This window comes from Solanum verrucosum, unplaced genomic scaffold, assembly GCF_900185275.1.
Source record: "Solanum verrucosum unplaced genomic scaffold, falcon-dt-bn FXZP01000150.1, whole genome shotgun sequence".
Taxonomy (NCBI): domain Eukaryota; kingdom Viridiplantae; phylum Streptophyta; class Magnoliopsida; order Solanales; family Solanaceae; genus Solanum; species Solanum verrucosum.
The window spans coordinates 1,205,633-1,228,629 of NW_026020371.1; the positions used below are offsets into that span (position 1 = coordinate 1,205,633).

The window sequence follows — 22,997 nt, forward strand, 5'->3', positions numbered from 1 at the left end:
ATTATTTTTTGACTTCTTTGATTTTCATTATTTGAGTTTCTTATCCTTATTTTATTTTTTTCTTTCATTCCTTAGTGTAAAGAAAAAAATTTAAAACTAATTTTTTGTGTCTATATTATAATTTTAAATATTTTTTTTTGTCTATATTGTAATTTAATTTTTGTATTTAAAGAAAAAAAATTGGTCATCTATAATAAGTTTTACAAGAATATTAGTGAAACATAAGTAAATTTGACCATCAAAATAATAAATCTAAATTAGTCATTGAAACAAAAAAAAGTCAAAAAAATATGTTTGAGGAAGATTAAATATACCCATATGGGATTATAGTTTTTTTTAAAAAATAATAATAAAATTAAACTAAAATTAATTTTTTTTCATTTCCGTTAGATGGAAAGGGTATATGTGAGCCATTTGTATATAAGTAGGGGTATATATGAGTCACTTTCATAACGAGGGGTATATCAACTCTAAATGACAAAGTTGAGGAGTATATCCGACCCTTTTCCCTAGATTCAATGACAATTAATGATGTCGATAAAGGATTTTTTAACATTTTTTGTTAATATGCATATTTATTGTGCTCGAAAAAACCCATCTTTTATTGTAATAAGTCCCAATTAACCAACACATTTTTTTATAAATAAATAAAAACCTAAAAATGAAAAACTTTTTTTTTTCCATTTGCGTCTATATAAACCACATCCCAAGCATTAATAATTTGCCTCACTTGCAAAGCTCTTTCTTCTTCCTTCATCAATCTCTCCATATTAATTACTAATTCTCCAAATCATGGCCTCCGCCTTGACTTGCTCAGCTGCCGAGCTCCTCCCTCATCTCGGCAGCTCAGCAAATGCCACAGCAGCCGCAGAATTCATCTGCGGCCGCTTCTCAGCTGTCTCAGAGTACCTCACACAAACCACCTACGCGGTGGACACCACGTACCTCCTCTTCTCGGCTTACCTCGTCTTCGCCATGCAATTGGGGTTTGCCATGTTGTGCGCGGGCTCTGTCCGCGCCAAAAACACGATGAATATAATGCTTACAAACGTGCTTGATGCTGCTGCTGGTGGATTGTCTTATTACCTATTTGGTTTTGCCTTTGCCTTTGGAGCTCCTTCTAATGGTTTCATTGGAAAACATTTTTTTGGATTAAAAGAGTTTCCTTCACAAGCTTTTGATTATAGCTATTTTCTTTATCAATGGGCCTTTGCCATAGCTGCTGCAGGTATATATTAATTTTAATTTTCATGTTAAATTAGCTTGCCTAGGGAAAGAAAAAAAAATTACACTTTCCGTCCATTTTTAAATGACACGTTTTTTGAAAGTCAATTTGATTAATATTTAAAGTTAAATTAGATTACATTAGTTTGATATTTTAAATAAAAAATTTAGATATTCAAAAACTATACGAAAAATACTATAAATTGCAATTTTTTGCATATCAATATGATGAAAAAATACATCATAAAATGTTAATCAATTTTTATAATTTGACTCTAAAAAGGAAATTGTGACAATTAAAAGTAGACGGAGAGAGTAATTTAATTTTAGTAGATGCCTATTAACTACTAGTAGATATTAAATTTAATTTAGACAAATTATTCTGCTAGTAGATGTTAAATTTAATTTGGACAAATTACTCTCACTTTTACTTAATTATACTATATTATATTTAGACTTGGCATATCCAATAAACAAACAATGATTGTATGACTATTTTTTCACATTAATTCTATTAATTGATGTTTAGTATTTCTTTCATTTTTTTAGTTGCATTTTTGGATAGTCAATTCGATTAATTTTTAAAGCTAAATTAAAGTACATTAGCTCGATATTTTAAAGTAAAAAAAATTAGATATTCAAAAACTATACAAAAAATACTACAAGTTACAATTTTTTTCATATCAATATAATAAAAAATACATCATAAAATGTTAGTCAAAGTTCATATAGTTTGACTCTAAAAAAGAAAATCATGACAACTAAAAAGGAACGGAGAAAGTATTAGACAATTTATTACTCTCTCTATTTTAATGGTTTAAATAAAATATATACACCCTCCATTTCAATTTATTTATTATACTTTAATTTTTAAAATTTCATATCGAATTAAAATTAAAAAATAATAATTATTTATTCATAATTTTTTCTTGAAAATATATAACGCAAATACAGAGTGAGGTAGATATTCATACATGTGCAAGAGGAAATAGACAAACTAATGAAGTCCATGCAAATAGGAATAACGTATTCTTGGACTTATTCTCTTGCATCAATTTGGGTGTCCTACAAAAATTTAAAAGTAACACTAAAGAACAAAACATTTCACAAGGAAAAAGTTTTTGGGAATCAATCTTTAGGAATTTCTAAATTTACACCTCACAAATATTACAACCCCATTTATATCAGATACATTTTTTTTTTAGTCAATTTTAAAAATAAAATAAAATATCATACATATTTTCATTTAATAAAATTTTAATGATACTAACAACATTTTACACATTGAATCCTACTACTTTCACGAAAACTTCACAAAAGTGTGTTCTTCTATTATCTTAAACTTGATGCATAGTCAAATTATATCACATAGATTAAAACAGAAAAAATATTAATTGAGAAAATGAATTCTCTTACCATTTTACAATTTGAATACAAGAAAATAACAGTTTCATATCTGTTATTTGTAAAAATGAAAATTTCTTATTAAAAAAAATCATCCTTATAAAAAAGAAAATCATTTTATTTATTCTTCTCATCATCCACATGTTCCTTATATGACCTATAAGCCTAAACTTTAATTAATTAATTAATTAATTTATTTATTTTCAAATTTATAGGTATCACAAGTGGGTCCATAGCTGAAAGAACACAATTTGTGGCTTATCTCATTTACTCTTCATTTTTGACCGGTTTTGTGTACCCAATTGTCTCACACTGGTTCTGGTCCGGTGATGGTTGGGCCAGTGCGTCAAAAACCGATGGAAACTTATTATTCGGTTCGGGTGTTATCGATTTCGCCGGTTCAGGTGTTGTTCATATGGTTGGTGGCATTGCCGGTCTATGGGGCGCTTTCATCGAAGGACCAAGAATTGGTCGGTTCGATCGGTCCGGTCGATCTGTTGCCCTTAGGGGCCATAGTTCCTCACTAGTTGTATTAGGTACTTTTTTGCTTTGGTTCGGTTGGTACGGGTTTAACCCCGGTTCATTTTTAACTATACTTAAATCATACGATCATACTACAAGAGGTTCTTACTATGGTCAATGGAGCGCGATCGGTAGGACAGCTGTCACCACTACATTGGCTGGTTGTACCGCTGCTCTGACAACGTTGTTTAGTAAGAGGCTTTTAGTGGGACATTGGAATGTAGTTGATGTATGTAACGGTTTACTAGGCGGATTTGCAGCAATCACGTCAGGTTGCGCAGTTGTTGAACCATGGGCAGCTATAGTCTGTGGATTTATTGCGGCTTGGGTTTTAATTGGTTTTAATGCATTGGCAGCTAAATTAAAATACGACGATCCTCTAGAAGCAGCACAACTTCATGGTGGTTGCGGATCATGGGGCATAATTTTTACTGGATTATTCGCGAAAAAAGAGTATGTCAACGAAGTATATCCAGGATTTCCTAATAGACCATATGGATTGTTTATGGGAGGTGGTGGAAAACTATTAGGTGCACAAATAATTCAAGTTGCTGTGATTATTGGATGGGTGAGTGTAACAATGGGACCATTGTTTTATTTGTTACATAAGTTTAAGTTGTTAAGGGTATCGTGCGACGATGAAACAGCAGGGATGGATTTAACAAGACATGGAGGATTTGCATATATATATCATGATGAAGATGAAGGTTCATCTATGCCTGGATTTAAAATGACAAGAGTTGAACCAACTAATACTCCTACACCTGATCATCACAATAGATCAGTTAATGTGGTTGTGTAACAAATAAATAAATAAATAAAATGTTACTATATAGGATGGTCACCTTATAATTAAGGAAAGGTCAAATCTCAAATTGCTTTAATAATGTGATATTATTGGGTTCTTGATAGACTATATATATATGCAAAAAAAATTTGACAAAAAAAGAGTTGTCCTTATTTGAGCTTCATGACTTTATTGTATGGTGTCTAATGCCTTCTTGTTTGTTTGTTTGAAGAGTGGTCTGTATTGTTCTAGAAATGTAAATAAATAGATTATTACCTGGTGTTTAGTCACTTATGATGTTCAACTATGTTCCTCAAATCTATTATCTTGTCCAATGCTAATTTTTGTAACATAATGAGATTTGTTGAGCATGAGGACAACTAGATAACTAGCTCTTGTCTAATAAAAAAAATAGGAATATCTAAGTCTGATCGAGCTCCTATTTGAGCTTAACTTTTCCTTCTATCAGTTAAGTCGCCATGTTTGTAACTTGTAAGACCATCATAAAAAATAACCCTGAAATTTCATTAGTCGATCTTGTCCCATTAGCCAATTTATTCTCAAAAATATTATGACACTGTTGCCACAGATGGTCTTGGGATTCCCCACAAATCAAACATGGATCGCCAAAATAAGGACAACCAACATTTGACCAATCATCATTTCAAGATGCCATGTAAAGAAGAATAACAAAATATTAAACTAAAACTAAAAATTAAACAAACAAAAAGTAATAGTCTAATCTAAATAAGGGAATCTTAATAGCTGAACTCTCACTTTTTTGGTGAGGGTTCAATTTCCCAAATTGTAATCCCTTCTCCCATTTTCCCTTTTCCACCCGTAATTAAAAATAAATTCTAATCTAGATAAACAGTTTATTTCTAAGTCCTTATAACGATGCCAAAAACCTTACAAATAATAAAGTGATAAGTATCAAGTAACGAGTAACGGTCCCACAGAGGCTAGTGAATAATTATTTCCTAAATTAGACTAATTTTAATTATCTAAATAAGAAATAAAATCCAAAATACTCCCTCCTTCTCTATTTACTTGTCTACTTTTTACTTGACACACCAATTAAGAAAACAATGATTGATATAGTAAATTTACCATTTTACTCCTATTAATTGATAGGATCCCAAATGTACATATATATTTACTCACTACATTTTTAATGACATTAACTCAATGTTAATAAATTGAGGATATAATTAATAAGAAAAAATGGACGGAGGGAATATATGTTTTAGGTCGAACATCAATCATCCTTACCTTTCAATTTATTTTCAATATAATTACGATGTCAATGTTCTTTAGCTCTCCTAATTGTTGAATTTTAGCACTTACATAATTGTTAATACATCGTAAAAAAGTTAAAAGAGATTGATTTTACAACCTTACGTCCTCAAATAAAATCACATACTAAAGAAGTCAAAAAGTTGTAGAATAAATTGTTGAAAGTACCAAACCAAAAAAAAAAGTGGTCATGCAATATGCTTTCCTCACATTCTTTTGGATAATATTCAGGAATGAGCAAATGATATCAAAGAAAGAACGATAAATAGTGGATAATATTTTTCATTCTTTTGGAAATTTTGGAATGTCACCATTAATATGTAGCCATCGTAGAGAATGGTACATATCAGAGTAGTGATCAATAGTACCCTCTATCAATGATATACTGTCCACTACTCGAGGCTAGAAGGGATAAGTACAACTTGCAAAATGCTTTAAAAGTTGAGAGACTTGGACACCATCCTTAAGGTCATATATGCAACAAGATGTTATGTTCATCATTGATAATGTTACTAGCTAGTACATAATTGATTCTAAACTCAAAAATGGATTTCCAAGTTATGATACTTATATATGAATGATGAAAAAAGACAACTTATTAATTAGTTAGGCATTTGGATACTGCCTCTGTCCCTAATTACTTGTCCACTTTTGAATTGACACACCTATTAAGAAAACAATATTTGACATAGTGAGTTTACCATTTTACCCCTATTAATTATGAAGTTGATGAATTAAAAACTTAAGATTTTCAACAAGTTCTACCTTTTCAAAGTAATTAATTGAGGGTATAATGGGTAATTTTTTTTTTTGTCCTTTCTTGATTTGTCAAAATGAACAAGTAATTAGGGACAACTAAAAAAGAAAATGTGGACAAGTAATTAGGGACAGGTGGAGTAATATCATATCATATCATATATCATATATAAAAGAGAACCCTAGACCCGTCTACGTGGCGCCACCACAAACAAGGATTCCCTTTTAATTTATTTATTTCCAAAATTAGGCTTTACCTTTCATGAAAAGTTGCGACTTTTATTGAAAAATTGTGACTTTTATCAAAAGTCGTGACTTTTATGAAGAGTTACGACTTTTATGAAAGGTTGTAACATTTATGAAAGGTGGTGACCTTTCCGAAAAGTTGTGACTTTTCTAAAGAGTTGTGACCTTTCCGGTAAGGCACAACAACCATTTGTTCACACTACCTTTTGTTGTCTATAAATAGAGGGGTTTCCTCTTATTTTAAAATAACGAAAATTCTGAACTTCTTCTTCTTCTGCACAGTTTAATATTTGATGATTATGAACTTCTTCTTCTTGTTCTGCACAATTTAATATTTGGGTACTTAATTTGCTCCTGTTGAGTGGCTCACTGACAAGGAGACAGTGTGCATTCAATGGGCTCGATTTTTGCTTTCTGTTTCATTCTATTGTTACAGATCCTGATTTGTTTTCTTATGGTCATTAATTTATGCTTATGATATTAATTGTTGTTTTAAGTACATGTTTTAAACTTTGTTGTTTATGTTTCTGTAAAGTTATTGTTATAAGTATTTGTTAGTACATACTATATGTAAATCTAACTACTGGAGATTCACAAATAACTTTTTACAGAATACATTTATTTACAACATTCTCCAAAGAAATCTTTTCTTCTCCAAGAGATCAAGCCTAAAAATTTATATGATTTTTTGTTGTTGTCATAATAATGATAATATTAATAGGAGTAAAAAAAATAGAAAGTCAAATGATAGAATTAAAACTAGCAATTAATTATAATTATATGATACACAATGATAACTATTCTCTCACACCAAAGTACTTTTTTGAACTTTTTTCCTATTATCCCTTACTTCTCTTTCATCCTTTTCAAGGATCCTTAGTGTTTTGTTTGTGCACAACTTCAACTCCAAAACACTATCATACTATATTACATATGAAATTTAGAATTTGAAAGATTGCATTTTAATTTTAAAACACATAATGACTACATATTACTTATATGTATATCATATGATTATGGAACCTTTGTGCTTGATAAACACATTAGTTATATAGATATTTTAAAAAAATATTTGATATTTTGAAAGTAATTGATAGTGTTATACTAACGAAATTTGCAAAGAAAAAAAATTGAGAAAAATATTTATTTGACTCTCTAATTAAAGACACTATGTAACCATGGTAAAATGAAATTATGTAAACTAGGAGAAAAGAGAAAATAGTGTTATCATTTGTAATTTTGCCTTTTCTTTTAATAAAACAAATGGTAAACTAGAATTGATTAACCTCTATACTCTTAAAAACAGATTTATATAAAAATACTATAACATCAAAATACAAGAAATGTTCTATTCTAATAAATTTTAAAGAAGAATATTCTAACCGCGCGAAGCGTGGGCCCAATTACTAGTTTTGTTGTAATTGAAAACGAAAAAAAGAATTTAAAGTAAAGTTCAATAAAAGTATTGGAAGTTGTAAGTTGTGTCTGGACAGGTTTGTTAAAGTTGAGAATTTGTAAGTGAAAAAAAATTACTTCTCTTTGAAATACTCCTTAGAGCAATTAAAATCAGTATTCATACTGAAATAATATTTGAAGCCCAAACGAACCGTAGACTTATTCTTTTCATTTTGTTTTCCTCCATCTGAATTTTTCACTTATTTCCAAAAAATTATTTCACTTTTTTCCAATTCCAATTTTAATTTTGAAAATTTTCAATAAGGTATTTTTTTTGTAATTTTCATGGCCAAACGCAAATAGCTCTAAAGTAAGCAGAGAATCTTTAAGTTTTTCAAGTCAAATCACACACTCTGTGGCTACACTTTTGAAGTAAAAATGAGTCATATGCATATACATCCATGCAAGATTCTGTTTCAAAACTTGTGTGGTCATTATCCCACTGACAAGGGTGTAGCTATAGCCATCCAAGGGTGTCCAACTGGACAACCTTCATTGGAAAATTACGTTATATATATATATATATATATATATATATATATATATATATGTCAAATTCTACATGTAAAAGATATATATTTAAAGTTGAACATTCTTGACAAAAGTTATGTCTTTGCTGTAGTGATAATGAGTGTTCATTTGAATGAAGGAGTTCTGGGTTTGAAACCCCAAAATAGTACACTATTTTTTTGTTTTATTTTGATAGCAACACAATATTATTCTTGAACACTCTTGACAAAATTTCTGGCTCCGTCGGGCCACACCATTAGCTAATGGTCCATAACACATTGTTCCCTTGTGTCAAAATGAATTGTGGACCATTCTTGCTTCTCACTGTTCCACATATCACCAATTTGGACTTTTATATATAGTTGCCAAAATAAGATTTTGGATGGTCAGCTTTGAACGAATTTCTTTGTTTGTTTTCAAGCTAAAAGGGAAAGGTCTAAAATTTACAATCATTCATCTACCATGCGTGAACATATATATTTATTCTCCAATCTTGGGCCCCACCATGTTCTTGGGTTTGTATGTTTTCTAGCAAGGTTTAAATCCTCAAAGCCAATAATAATAATAATAATATATTGTCTAGAATGATAAGCTAGGTCCTATCAATAAGACAAATTAAAGGCCAAGAATTCACATCTAAGTCAAAGAATGTGCAACTAATAGATACTAAAGGAATGCAAGTTTGAGTGGCGGAGAGGGATGTGGTTTTAGGATGCAATGGAAACACATCTTTGAAGTGGCTTTGGTAGCCTAGTATCTAAAATAGGGAGATTGGCAAGCGAGATGCATGAGAGGGAGGCGAGCAACATTTATTCTATATCACAGAGACATTCAAATCTACTTGGATATCTATATCTGAGCATATCTGTCACGATCCAGACCGTCGTGATTGACACCCACACTAACTCTCCGGTGGGAGAGGCACTACTACAACCCAAACCAAGCAACTAAACCAAAACTAAGACATTTAAGTATATGAAAGCAGAAATAATAGCTAAACTGAAGTTCCCATAAAATTCAACAAAAGATCTAACAACTAACAATGCAGAAGAAATAACCTAGAACCTTAAAGTCAATGTACCAAAACATCTAATAATGAACCAAGTCTAAACAAGAAGAGATACAATCCCATACTAATGAACTAACTAAAACAAATGTCTAAGTCCAAAAATGGTGGACATAGGCGAAAGAGAACCCATGGCAGCCCGGAAGAATTGACTCACCCTTGAATTCGAACGATCACTGATCTCCTAAGTGAGGTCTCTCAGTAGCCGCTTGAAGAATTCCTGTACTCAACAAAAATAAGAGCAAATGCAGTATTAGTACACAACCACAGTGTACTGGTAGGATCACGCGGCTATCTCACTAGTGCAACATAAAAAAGTCAAGACAACATTATAATCACATGCATATATATCAACATTTACGAACACGAACAACTTCACATTTATATCAAATCATTGGTCCTCTCATGGAACCCAAACCCAAACAGTTAGCATACCAGAACATGGTATCCGATCCCATAATTATGCCGGAACGTGGCAACCGATTCCATAGTTATGCCGGAACATGGCAACCGATCCATTCAACATACCACAATCACAAGTATATCATCAAGATTATACATTTAAGTCATGATTTCATGGCAATCGTCATTCATCTATCTCATTTACAACAAGTGTGATCAACATTGCAACATTCATGCATATACAAGTATCATAATGAAGCAAGAACAATCATATATCACACAATCATAGAATCACAACCATCACCTACCTCGAAACAAGCTTGGAAACCCTAAGAAACTTGATCCTTCCCTTTCCGGATTCGTTCCGCTTGTTCTTGGTCTACAAATAATTAATATAATACAAGAATCAATAAACAATCACTAATTACCCGAATTACTAACAATTCTATGAACCCTAGATCAAACCCATGATCTCAATTATCCAAATTAGAGTTGTTTCTACCATAGAATCTATAACAAACCCCCCATCAATAATCACCCATTCTATTACGTTTTACAGAGCGAAAAATAGATTCGGGGAGTGAAAAACTTGCCTTTTGCCTTAAGAATGGTGAAAAACGAGTAGGAGTCGGCTGAGGTTCATTCCTTAGCTCTAAAAGTCAAAAAGTGTATAATTAGGTCATTTAGGGGTTCATTAACGACTTTAATTCGCGTCGAGCCCGCCACAATGGCCGTCACCCCGCTGTAGCGACCCCGCCAGAGCGGCAAAACCCTGCGCCAAAGAGGGTTACGCGAGACAGAGAGCTATTTCAAGAATTCTAAAATTCCCATTTCACAACACACCTCTAACCAACGACGCTCATAATATACCCTTTACGCCAAGATCGATTTCGGGAGTTCCACTCACCCGAATTCAATTCCGTAAAATCGTACGGATTCCTTAACGAGTTATCTAACTACTCATGTACTCAAAATCATAAATGATTTACCCGATTGTTACCAGATTTCCCTACATCTCGATGACTCTGATTTCGTCCAAATCTGGACAAGGTTGGGAAAAATCCAAATGCTACGAAAAAATTTTCCGGCCCCAAATTTCCCCCCATTGGCTTTTCTATAACGACGGGAACATGTCGTTATAATAGATACCAATTTACCCATCACTCGTCCCTGAGTGACAAAACTTAGGAAAATAGGCTATAGAAGGGATGAAGTAGTACCTGAATCGACGAACAATTGGAGATACTTGTCTCGCATGTCTCTCTTGGTTTCCCAAGTAGCTTCCTCAATTAGACGATGCTTCCATTGAACTTTCACGGACTTAATCTCCTTGGTCCTCAACTTGCGCACATCACGATCAAGAATTGCAATCGGTTCCTCCTCATATTGGAGGTCCTTGTCTAACACAATTGAGTCCCACTTAATGATATAATCCTCGTCACTATGATACCTCTTCAACATGGACACATGAAATACTGGATGAACACTTGATAAATTAGGAGGTAAAGCCAATCTATACGCTACCGGTCCCACACATTCAAGAATTTCAAATGGACCAATGTATCTAAGACTTAGCTTACCCTTCTTACCAAATCTCATCACCCCTTTCATGGGTGATAGCTTAAGAAGAACATTTTCACCAGATTGAAACGCCATGCCTCTTACCTTATGATCCACATACTTCTTTTGTCTACTCTGGGCTGCTATGAGCTTAGCTTGAATACTCCTCACCTTATCTTGTGCATCCTTCACTAAATCAACCCCCAAAGGTTTCACATCGCTAGCCTCAAACCATCCTATGGGAGATCTGCATCCCCTCCCATAGAGTGCCTCGAATGGTGCCGTATCAATGCTGGAGTGATAACTATTATTATAGGAGAATTCACACAACGGTAAGAACTTATCCCAATGCCCTCCAAAATCAATCACACATGCCATCAACATGTCTTCTAACACTTGAATAGTCCTCTTTGACTGCCCGTCTTTCTGTGGATGGAAGGCTGTACTAAAAGTGAGTTGTGTGCCCAATTCATCATGCAATTTCCTCTAAAACTTGGATGTGAATTGGGTACCACGGTTTGAGATGATATAGAGGGGCACCCCATGCAACCTCACTATCTCTTTCACATAACCTTAGCCAATTGCTCAACATTATAATCTATTCTTACCGGAATAAAATGGGCTCACTTAGTCAATCTATCAACCACTACCCAAATAGAATCGAACTTCCCCAAAGTCTTGGGAAGACCAACAACAAAATCCATGGCTATTCTTTCCCACTTCCATTCTGGAATTGACATTCTTTGAAGTAAACCTGCAGGCCTTGTATGTTCATACTTCACTTGTTGAAATTTTTGACACTTTGCCACAAACTCCGCTATGTCTTTCTTCATGCCTGGCCACCAATAAATTCGCTTCAGATCTCTATACATCTTGGCCACACCCGGATGAATAGAATATCGCGAACCATGAGACTCTGTCAACAATTTCTCAATCAAGTCATCTACTCTAGGAATGCATATTCTCCCTTTAAAATTGAGTACACCATCCGCATCATGAGTGGTCTCTTGTGCCTTACCAATTGCAGTCTTCTTTCTTAGTTCCTCCAAATTCTCATCTTCAAATTGTTTGGCCTTGATCTCTTCAATGAAAGTGGCCCTCACCTCAATTCTAGCTAGCACCCCACCTATTTCTGAGATGTCCAACTGCATGAACTTAGATTCTAAGGTCTGAATTTCTTTAGCCAAAGGTCGCTTGGCTACACTTAAGCAAGCTAAACTACCCATACTCACCACTTTTTGACTCAAAGCGTCTGACACCACATTAGCCTTGCTCGGATGGTATTGAATGGTCACATCATAATCTTTAAGTAACTCCATCCACCTTCGCTGTCTCAAATTAAGATCCTTTTGAGTGAACACATGCTGCAAACTACGATGATCAGTAAACACTTCACACTTAACACCATAAAGGTAATGCTGTCATATCTTAAGAGCAAACACTACCGCTACCAACTCTAAATCATGGGTTGGATAATTCCTCTCATGCACCTTCAATTGACGCGAGGCATAAGCTATAACATTCTTATCCTGTATCAACACATCACCCAACCTAGAATGAGAAGCATAACAATAAACATTAAAATCTTTACCTTCAATCGGTAATGCTAGAATAAGTGCGATGGTCAAAAGAGTCTTGAGCTTTTGAAAGCTCTCCTCACACTTTTCAGTCCATTCAAATGGTATCTCTTTTTTGGTCAAATTAGTCAAGTGAGTGGCAATAAAAATAAAGTTCTTCACAAATCGATGATAATAGCTAGCGAGCCCAACAAAACTCCTAACTTCCGTCACAGAGCTAGGCCTAACCCAATTCTTAACCGCCTCAATCTTTTGGGGATCTACCATTACCCCTTCTTTTGAAACTACATGCCCCAAAAATGCATTCGATTTCAACCAAAATTCACACTTAGAAAATTTAGCATATAACTTTTGCTTCCCAGGAACACCCAAAACACTATGAAGATGGTTGGAATGCTCTTCCTCACTTTTTGAATAGACCAACATATCATCAATAAACACTATAACAAACGAATCAAGAAACGGCTTAAACACCCCATTCATCAAACTCATGAAAGCTGCCGGCGCATTGGTAAAACCAAACGACATAACCAAAAATTCATAGTGCCCATAACGAGTTCTAAACGCCGTCTTAGGCATATCCTCAAGCCTAATTTCAATTGATGGTAACTAGATCTTAGATCAATTTTAGAGAAAACTGATGCACATTGCAATTGGTCAAAATAATCATCTATTCGAGGCAAGGGATACTTATTTCGAATAGTGACCCTATTCAATTGCCGATAATCTATACACATTCTCATACCACCATCCTTTTTCTTAACAAACAAAATTAGAGCACCCCATGAGGAAACACTAGGACGAATAAATGCCTTATCAAGAAGCTCTTGGATTTGAGCCTTAAGCTCTCTTAATTCTGCCCGAGCCATGCGATACGGAGGGATGGAAATGGGATGAGTACCAGACTCTAAATTAATGCAAAAATCTATATCTCTATTCGGAGGCATACCAGGCAAGTCATTAGGCAACACTTATCTAAATTCTGACACCACATGAATAGACCCAATGGATGGAGCCTCAATCTCAATATCCCTAATATGAGCCAAATAAGCCAAACAACCCTGCTCTACCAATTTTCTAGCCCAAATGAAAGATATGATCTTAGCTTGCTTAGGCTTGTACACCCCTTCCCACTCTAATTTTTCCCTTCTTGGAATTTCTAGAGTTACAGACTTAGTATTACTATTTAACACAACATAATAGGGGGACAACCAAGTCATGCCTAAGATTATATCAAAATCAATCATATCCAAAATCACCAAATCAGCCCAAGTCTGAAAACCCATAAAAAAAGTAGGACAAACACGATAGACATGGGTGACTATAACTGACTCTCTAACTGGGGTAGGAACATGGAGAGGGGCATCAAGTATGTCACAAATCATATCAAACTTTGAGGCAAATATCACAGTTACATATGAATAAGTAGAACCTGGATCAAATAACACATTAACCATTCGATCACAGACAAGAATAGTACCTGTGAACATCGCGTCAGACGCCTCTGCCTCATTCTTGCCCAGAAAGGCATAACACTGAGCCCTATCATCTTGATGAACTACTTTCCTGCCTGGTTGTACGTCACCTCTGCCTGCATTACCATTTCCTCTACTTCCATGGCCTCGCTGATTACCTCCTCGCCTACCATGTGGACGTCCTCTACCATTATTACCATTCCCCGCGGGTACCACTGCTCTAGAGTGCTGCTGCGCGGAATCTAACACACGTGGGTGGGTACAATCTCTCCTTATATGCCTAGGTTCTCCACAGTTGTAACAAGTACGATAAAAAAATGGTCTGCCTCCCGTCGAAGGCGCGACTCCCTGGCTATCCTGAAAATTATGAGATGGAGTTTCTGAGTAACTACCTGTAGAGGCGGGCATAGCAGACTGAATTGGCTTGGATGCAAGTATTGGCCTTTTGAACCCCTTGGAATAAGAACCTTGAAAGTTACCCGAGTTCTTGGCCCTTTTCTCCCATGCCTTAGCTTGACCGTGTCACCTCATCCCCTCCACCTTCTTAACATAGTCTGTTACCTCATTAAAACTCCTCCCTGCAGAAGTCATATGAACAGATAATACTTGCAACTCAGAATTTAATCCCCTAATAAATAACCAGATTCTTTCTTCCTCAGTAGTCACCAATTGAGTAGCATATCTAGACAAAACATGTAACTTGGCCTCATAAGCAGCCACAGTCATACCACCTTGCTCCAAAGCCATGAACTCATCCTTCTTGCGATCCCTCAAAGTCCTAGGCACATACTTCTCTAGAAAAAGAGCATGAAATTGGGTCCAAGTAAGTGGAGGTAAAGTTGAAGATCTACATTCCATATAAGCTCTCCACCACTGCTTAGCCTCACCTTGAAGTCGGAAAGACACAAACTCAACCCCATGCTGATGAGCAATACCCAATTTATGAAGCCTCTCATAACAATCCATAATGAACTCATAAGCATCCTCATTCTCAGAACCAAGAAACACAGAAGGCTTTAGCTTCAAAAACTTAGTCAACATTTCATGCTCATTACCAGTAATAACAGAACCCAACAAGGGACGGAAGAAAGCATCATTACCTCCAATCCCACCCACATTTGGTGCAGTGCTAGCAACATGAGGATTAGTAGGAGATTAATTTGCTTGAGCAGAAGGAAGCACTCCAGGACCAACCAATCCTGTTAAGAACGACATGATCTGTTGAGCTAATACTGGATCCAAAGGAGGAACACCTGTAGTCCCAACCTGCACCTCTTCCTCTTGTCCCACATCCTTAACATCTTCAACATCAACATTATCCTCTTCAATCTCTTCATGATGTACATGAGGGTTCTCATTTACATGAGCATTCTTAATAGGAGCTCCATTTCCAACAGGTGCTACTCTTCCACGACCTCTACCCCTAGCTCTTCCTCTACCCCTTCCTTGACCGCGACCTCTCGCTGCAGATTCCTTAACCAGAGCATTGATGGGAGCTACATGCCTGATGCCATTGAATCTAATATTAACCATCTGCGAACATTGACGGGAGCTATGGGCCTGACGCCATTGAATCTAGTATTAACCATCTGCGGACAGAAAAGTGAAGGAGGTTAGATACCAATTTGAATCGCCAGATACCAATTGGAATCAAGTCATAGCACGAAAGGAGACAACAGAAAACAAAGAGAATTCCTAAAGTCCTATAGCCTCTCGAAGAAAAGTAAAGGCATCCCTGTACTGTTCCGCGAGACTCTACTAGACTCATTTTGGTACATCGAGATCAACGAACATAGGCTCTGATACCAACTTTGTCACGACCCATACCGTCATGATTGATACCCATACTAACTCTCCGGTGGAAGAACCACTACTACAACCTAAACCAAACAACTAAACCAAAACTAAGGCATTTAAGTATATGAAAGCAGAAATAATAGCTAAACTGAAGTTCCCATAAACTTCAACAAAAGATCTAACAACTAATAATGGAGAAGAAATAACCTAGAACCTGAAAGTCAATGTACCAAAACATCTAACAATGAGCCAAGTCTAAAAAAGAAGGGATACAACCCCATACTAATGAACTAACTAAAACAAATTTCTAAGTCCAAATATGGTGGACATAGGCGAAAGAGAACCCATGGCAGCCTGGAAGAATTGACTCACCCATGAATTCAAACGATCACTAATCTCCTAAGCGAGGTCTGTTAGTAGCCGCTTGAAGATGCCCTATAGTCAACAAAAATAAGAGCAAATGCAGTATCAGTACACAACCACATTGTACTAGTAGGATCACGCGGCTATCCCACTAGTGCAACATAAAAAAGTCAAGACAACATTATAATCACATGCATATATATCAACATTTACGAACACTAACAACTTCACATTTATATCAAATCATTGGTCCTCTGATGGAACCCAAACCCAAACAGTTAGCATACCAGAATGTGGTATCAGATCCCATAATGATGCTGGAATGTGGCAACCGATCCCATAGTTATGCCGGAACGTGGAAACCGATCCCATAGTTATACCGAAACGTGGCAACCGATCCCATAGTTATGCCGAAACTTGGCAACAAATCCAAGTTAGTTATGCCGGAACGTGGCAACCGATCCATTCAATACACTACAATCATAATCATAAGTATATCATCAAGATCATACATTTAAGTAATGATTTCATGGAAATCGTCATTAATCTATCTCATATACAACAAATGTGATCAACATTGCAACATTTATGCATATACAAGTATCATAATGAAGCAAGAACAAGCATATATCACATTATCATAGAATCACAACCATCACCTACCTCGAAACAAGCTTGAAACCCTAAGAAACCTGATCCTTCCCTTTCTGGATTCGTTCTGCTTGTTCTTGGTCTACAAACAATCAATATAATACGGGAATCAATAAACAATCACTAATTACCCGAATTACTAACAATTCTATGAACCCTAGATCAAATCCACGATCCCAATTATCCAAGTTAGGGTTGTTTCCACCATATAATCTATAACACAACCCTCCTCCCATCAATATTCACCCATTCTATTATGTTCTACGGATCAAAAAATGGATTCGGGGAGTGAAAAACTTACCTTTTGCCTCAAGAATGGTGAAAAATGAGTAGGAGTCACCTGCGATTCCTTCCTTAGTTCTAAAAGTTGAAAAGTGCATAATGAGGTCGTTTAGGGGTTTATTAACAATTTTAATTCACGTCGAGCCCGCCACAGCGGCCGTCACCCCGCTGTAGCGGCCCCGCTAGAGCGGCAAAACCCTGTGCCAAAGTGGGTTACACGAGACAGAGAGCTATTTCAAGAATTCCAAAATTCCCATTTCACAACGCTCCTCTAACCAACGACGCTCAAAAAATACACTTTACGCCAAGATCGATTTTGGGAGTTCTACTCACCCGACTTTAATTTTGTAAAGTAGTATGGATTTCTTAACGAGTTATCTAACTACTCATGTAATAAAATCACAAATGATTTACCCGATTGTTACCAAATTTCCCTACACCTCGATGTCTCCAATTTTGTCCAAATCTGGACAATGTTGGGTAAAATCCAAAGACTACGAAAAGATTTTCCAACCCTAAATTTTCCCCCGTTGGCTTTTCTATAATGACGGGAACATGTCGTTACAGTATCTTTAGCTTATTTGCATGCACCAAAATCTAGTAAAATTTGTAATATTACAAATTAAAGTGTATCTAAGTAATTAACTCCTAAACTAATGAGATTTACGTAAATTTTTCAAATTATATTAAAAGAAAAATCTATTCGTTTAGTAGAGTGCCAATTAGAATTTACCTTATAATAATGGAAAAACTACATATATACACACACCTTTACTTACCTTATTTTCTATTTTTCTTACAATTTTAAAATATTACAAATTTCTTATTTTTCCCAATTCTCAATTCATCTTGATATATAAACATCTCAGCCATTACCCATGTTTACCCACTCCTTTTTTCACTCTTTTAATCTCTCCCTGATTTCACTTTACAATTTTTTCAGTTACAATTTTCATATCAATTTGAATTTCAAAAGGATTCTCTCTCCGGTCAATCAAATTCAGACTAATAAGTATTATTATACATTAATATTTCATATCTTATATAATTTAAATAAGTATCAGATATACATTTTCCTTAAATATGTATCAAAGAAACAATTAAGATACATTATAGTGTAAATTATGTATAATATACTTGAATTAAATGTTGACAGTCTTGTTATATTTTTATTCTTTATTTGTTGAATAGTTTTATGAATGTATAAAGTTGCAAAGTTCATATTAGTTAAATGAGTTGTTATATTCATAATGTTGTATCATGAATAATATAGCTAGTTCATGATACACAGTCAAGCCATTCTATAGTTGATATGGAGATTTTTGTTCAGGTATCATATACAATGTATATCAAAATCCTGGCACATTACCTAGTTTCTTTATTTTAAACAAGTATTAGATACAATTTCTATAACTATGTATCAAATAAATAGTTAAGATATATTGTAGTGTCAATTATGTATAATATGCTTATATTAATTGTTTACAATTATGTTCAATGTTTGTTATGTATTTTACAAATAGATATATCAAGTTATAAAGTTCTTATTTGTTGAATGAGTTGTTATAGTATTAATATTGTATCATATACAATATAGTATGTTCTTGATACATGGTCGAGACATCCTGTAGTTGTTTTGGTGTATCTTATTCATGTATCATATACAATGTAGTTTGTTTATGGTTCAAATTTGTCTATTATGTATCACAAACTTAAAGTTTTATTTCTCTGGTATATTATTTCAACATGTATCATGTGATTGAATTGATATCATTTTCAAATTATTATTTTTCTTTTGAATTTGCAGTCTATGAATTATGTCATTAAACATACACCAATTCACTCATTAAAATTTGGAGCTACGCACAACATGAATTTCTTGGAAGAATTCAAACTGTCCATAGGGGATGAGGGTATTGACTTATTCAGGAATACATTTTTTGGACCATAGCTCAACATCCCGAAATGTAATTATCAAGGACAAATCACCAAGTATTTATTGATTTTGGAGTTGCAACAAGACAACCCAAATGTGCTTCATATTTGGCACACTAATGAAAATATTTTACATTTTAGTATCAATGAATATGCAATCATAGATAGTTTGAAATGAATAGGCAATGTGAAAGAGTTTAGATATCTAGAATTCACACTGAGCCTATTTTTCCAAATGTACTTGCCTAATGCAAAGACCATTGTAAGCAAGAGTCGGCTGGTTCAATGTTTTCTAATGGGCGACTGAGAGAACAACCATAATGCCATTTATATGATGATCTTGTACTTTATCCATACATTTGTTTTCTCTAAACTTGGTGATACTCCCATATCGATCGACAAATTCTTAATGATTGAAAATGATATATATTAAATGTTAAATGTTTCCTTGGGATAACTTGCATTCTCCAAGTTAATGAAATCACTCAGGTAGGAGTTCAACTCGGATAAACAGATGTATTAGTTATCGGGAATGCCATATGCACTAAATGTCTGGACTTATGAATGTGCCTCTGAAGTAAATCAAGAGATTGCTTTTAAAGAAGGGAATTATATTCCTAGGATATGCAATTGGAGAGTCGTGGCTGTAAAACCAAAGTTTGACATGTTTATATCCAACATTTTCACTGAGGTAACATTCATAGTAGCTTTTAAATTACTTATGTATGTTAATTAAGTATAAAAATTTCACGTTTCATATTTTCATTGTCTTGTACATGTTTTTTTTCTGTTGCGATACATAATTCTGTGTTGTCAGCTTTAACTAATTTTGTGATTCAGAATGTATGTTCAAATATCCAACACCGAAAGAATTTGTAGCACTTGATTTATCTGATAATCAATTTGTTACTCCTTCTGAACCATCCATAACATTTTTTAATCCAATAAAGTACAACCAAAAGATATTCTCGGACTCGAGGATTTTTCCACAAATCCTCCCGAGCAGTTGGTAAGGAGATCAACAAGAGTTTCTAGTACATCTTCTATACTAACATAGGTCAATTTCAAACAATCATTTCTCCCAACACATAATGAATTGGGTGGCCCATGACCTATTAAATTGAAGGTCTTTGAGTCCTCTTTCTAATTCCACCAAGTTTGAGTAAAAGGTTATGGCCTCTTTACCAGAGACTCCCATACTATAGTTTTCTGAGCCTGTGAACGATGGACCCAACCTACGGGCCGTAGGTTGAATGATGAATAGTCCTGTTAAGTCATCGGGAAAGCACTGGGAGTCAAATTTTGGGACCTAATTCCTATGGATCCATCCTACAGATTGTATGAACTACTACGGGCCATTGTTTGAACCTGTTAATGGACTTTTGAGCCTTAAAAATTCAATATAAATTCAATGGATGGGATCTACGGTCCATAAAACAAACCACGAACCTTAGATGGACCCGTAGAAGGTTTTTCATCAGTTTTAAGAAGGGAAGTTTAGTCTTTACCATCCTTTCTAAGCCTAAATGCCGACCCTTTTTCACCTAGCTAAGAGACGAAACAGAGTTAAAACATTCCTATACGTTCTTTAACACTTCAAAGACTTAGAGCAATGATTCAAGAGGAGAAAAGCTAGGGTTTTCAAGCGTTCTTCAAATTTCATCGATTTTGCCAAGAACTTTGTTATTTCAAGGTATGTAAGACTATTCATAGTAATGGATTGCGTTTGTCCTCACGCCGTATATATCAATTCAGTAAGTGAAAGTCTAATCTAGGATTATACCCTTAGTTTCGAGAATTCTTAATATGAGTTATGTTATTGATTTTGAGTTCTAAATCCTTGATCATGAGTTGTTTTATATATTATTATACATTGAGATGCTTGATTTGTTGTATTATTTGAGTATCCTTGAGATGAGTAGTATCATTGAGTTTTTTTCTATTTTGTTATTGAGATCCTTGAGTTGATTTTTTCATGTCTATATTTCAATTTGAACCCTATTTTGAGTTATAATTTTTGAGAATCTTTTAAATCCAACATTTTTATTTTAAACCGAGTTATGAGAAAGCAAAGAGGAGTCTTGAGATGGACTTTGAGAAAAATGGTTTGAGAAAGAGTATAAGGAAACTAAGTAGTCCCAAAATGTATCATTTTGTTACATTTAGAAAAGAGAAACTTTGATTTCTAAATGAGTTTATGAGTTCATAGATATTTTAGAGCAGTTACCTTTTTTAAGAGGGTAGTTTGAGTAATTATCTCAAACCAGAGAAAGAGTATGTTTTATACATTTGAGCATGATCATATGCATTATTGGGAGTAGTATTGAGCACCAATATGGGGATGAGTTCAAAAAACTTAAAATCCTCATAAACCATGTATGCCAACATGGGTAAAGGATCATACTTTTTAGATGAATCCTTATTGCTTAGTGGATCCACTTAGTTGAGAGGTTATATACTCGGACACAGTATATAACAGTTCTGGCAGCGTAGGCGAGATGATGTATCATCACGTAGCTCATAGTGAAGATTTTTGGTTAGAGAATCTCCCAAATAGAGTTGAAAGTTTATTTTTACTAGATGTTGAGTTATGAGATGAGTAAGTGCTTTTGTAAAGTTTTAATGATTTCACTTATTTGTGGATTTCCTGTTCAACACCTAAGGTGTGCCATAGTCTCCTTGCTTGGGTACACTCGACAAGGATATGTTGTATAGTTTCAGGGCATTGACAAAAGCTGTAGTTTTTGTTTATGTTATACCTATTGATTCTAAATAAATACATTTGGGACAATGTCTGTGTTTGCATAGCCAGAGGAAATCCTTGATTTTATATGGGGACTAGAGTTTCTATATCCACTAAAAGGCGAAGATAAAAAGAGGTTTTGTAGTCACATGGGTTTTAAGAAAGTGATTTACTGAGCTAATAGTTAGGTTACCTTTTGGGTTTGGGTACAAGCTAAATTTGTCATGTGGATGGCCTGTTTTAGAGACAAAGGTACTTTGTATGAGTTGGACAATGTTTGTTGGAAAGACAAAAGATACATTATCTAATTTCCAATGCTTATTATTTGTTCTAAAATCACATATATTTAGGTTCAGATCTCCTTGAGTTAGGTCGGAGTGATACATGTCACGACCCGAGCCTACATCCTTGACGTGGATGGCGCTCGAGAACCATTGTTGGTTCCTAAGCGAACCCTCATCCTGGCTGACTACAAGGGGAATACTAACTAAAGCATAAATAAGCTTAAAACTGAATTAAATCCGTTAAATTTAATTACTCAACTCATAAGGTCTGGAAAATACTCAATAGAAGTACTTATAGTTTGTAAAAGAACACAAAAGCAAGTAAATACTGAAAGACTCCTTAACTATAACTATCTATGAAGCCTCTATATTCAAGAGGGATATCGGGACAAGACCCACGACATCTCAAAACTACTAAACTGAAAGTAAATGTGAAGTCCCCCAGAATATAATGAGGCTCACCAAAAGCTATATGGAGGGTAGAGTGATCTCAATGAAGTGCTTGTTGATAATCCTTAACACTTGTAGCTGCATTATAAAATAATGTCGGTTGAATGACATCAATACATTCAATGTATAAGTATGCAATGAGAATTGAAAACGTAGATAACTGAACTAACAAGACAGGGAAATTACTCACCTCAACTCAACTCATTATAAAA

General features: G+C 34.5%; 1 protein-coding gene across 1 annotated transcript; it reads left to right on the top strand.

The window, feature by feature from the left end:
* Positions 1-712: 712 nt before the first annotated feature.
* On the top strand, positions 713-4,212 carry LOC125838334 (ammonium transporter 1 member 2). The gene is made up of 2 exons (XM_049517394.1): positions 713-1,228; positions 2,844-4,212. Exons 1-2 carry the CDS (start codon positions 793-795, stop codon positions 3,950-3,952), a joined length of 1,545 nt encoding a protein of 514 aa, XP_049373351.1. The 5' UTR covers positions 713-792; the 3' UTR covers positions 3,953-4,212.
* The last annotated feature ends 18,785 nt before the right edge of the window (positions 4,213-22,997 follow it).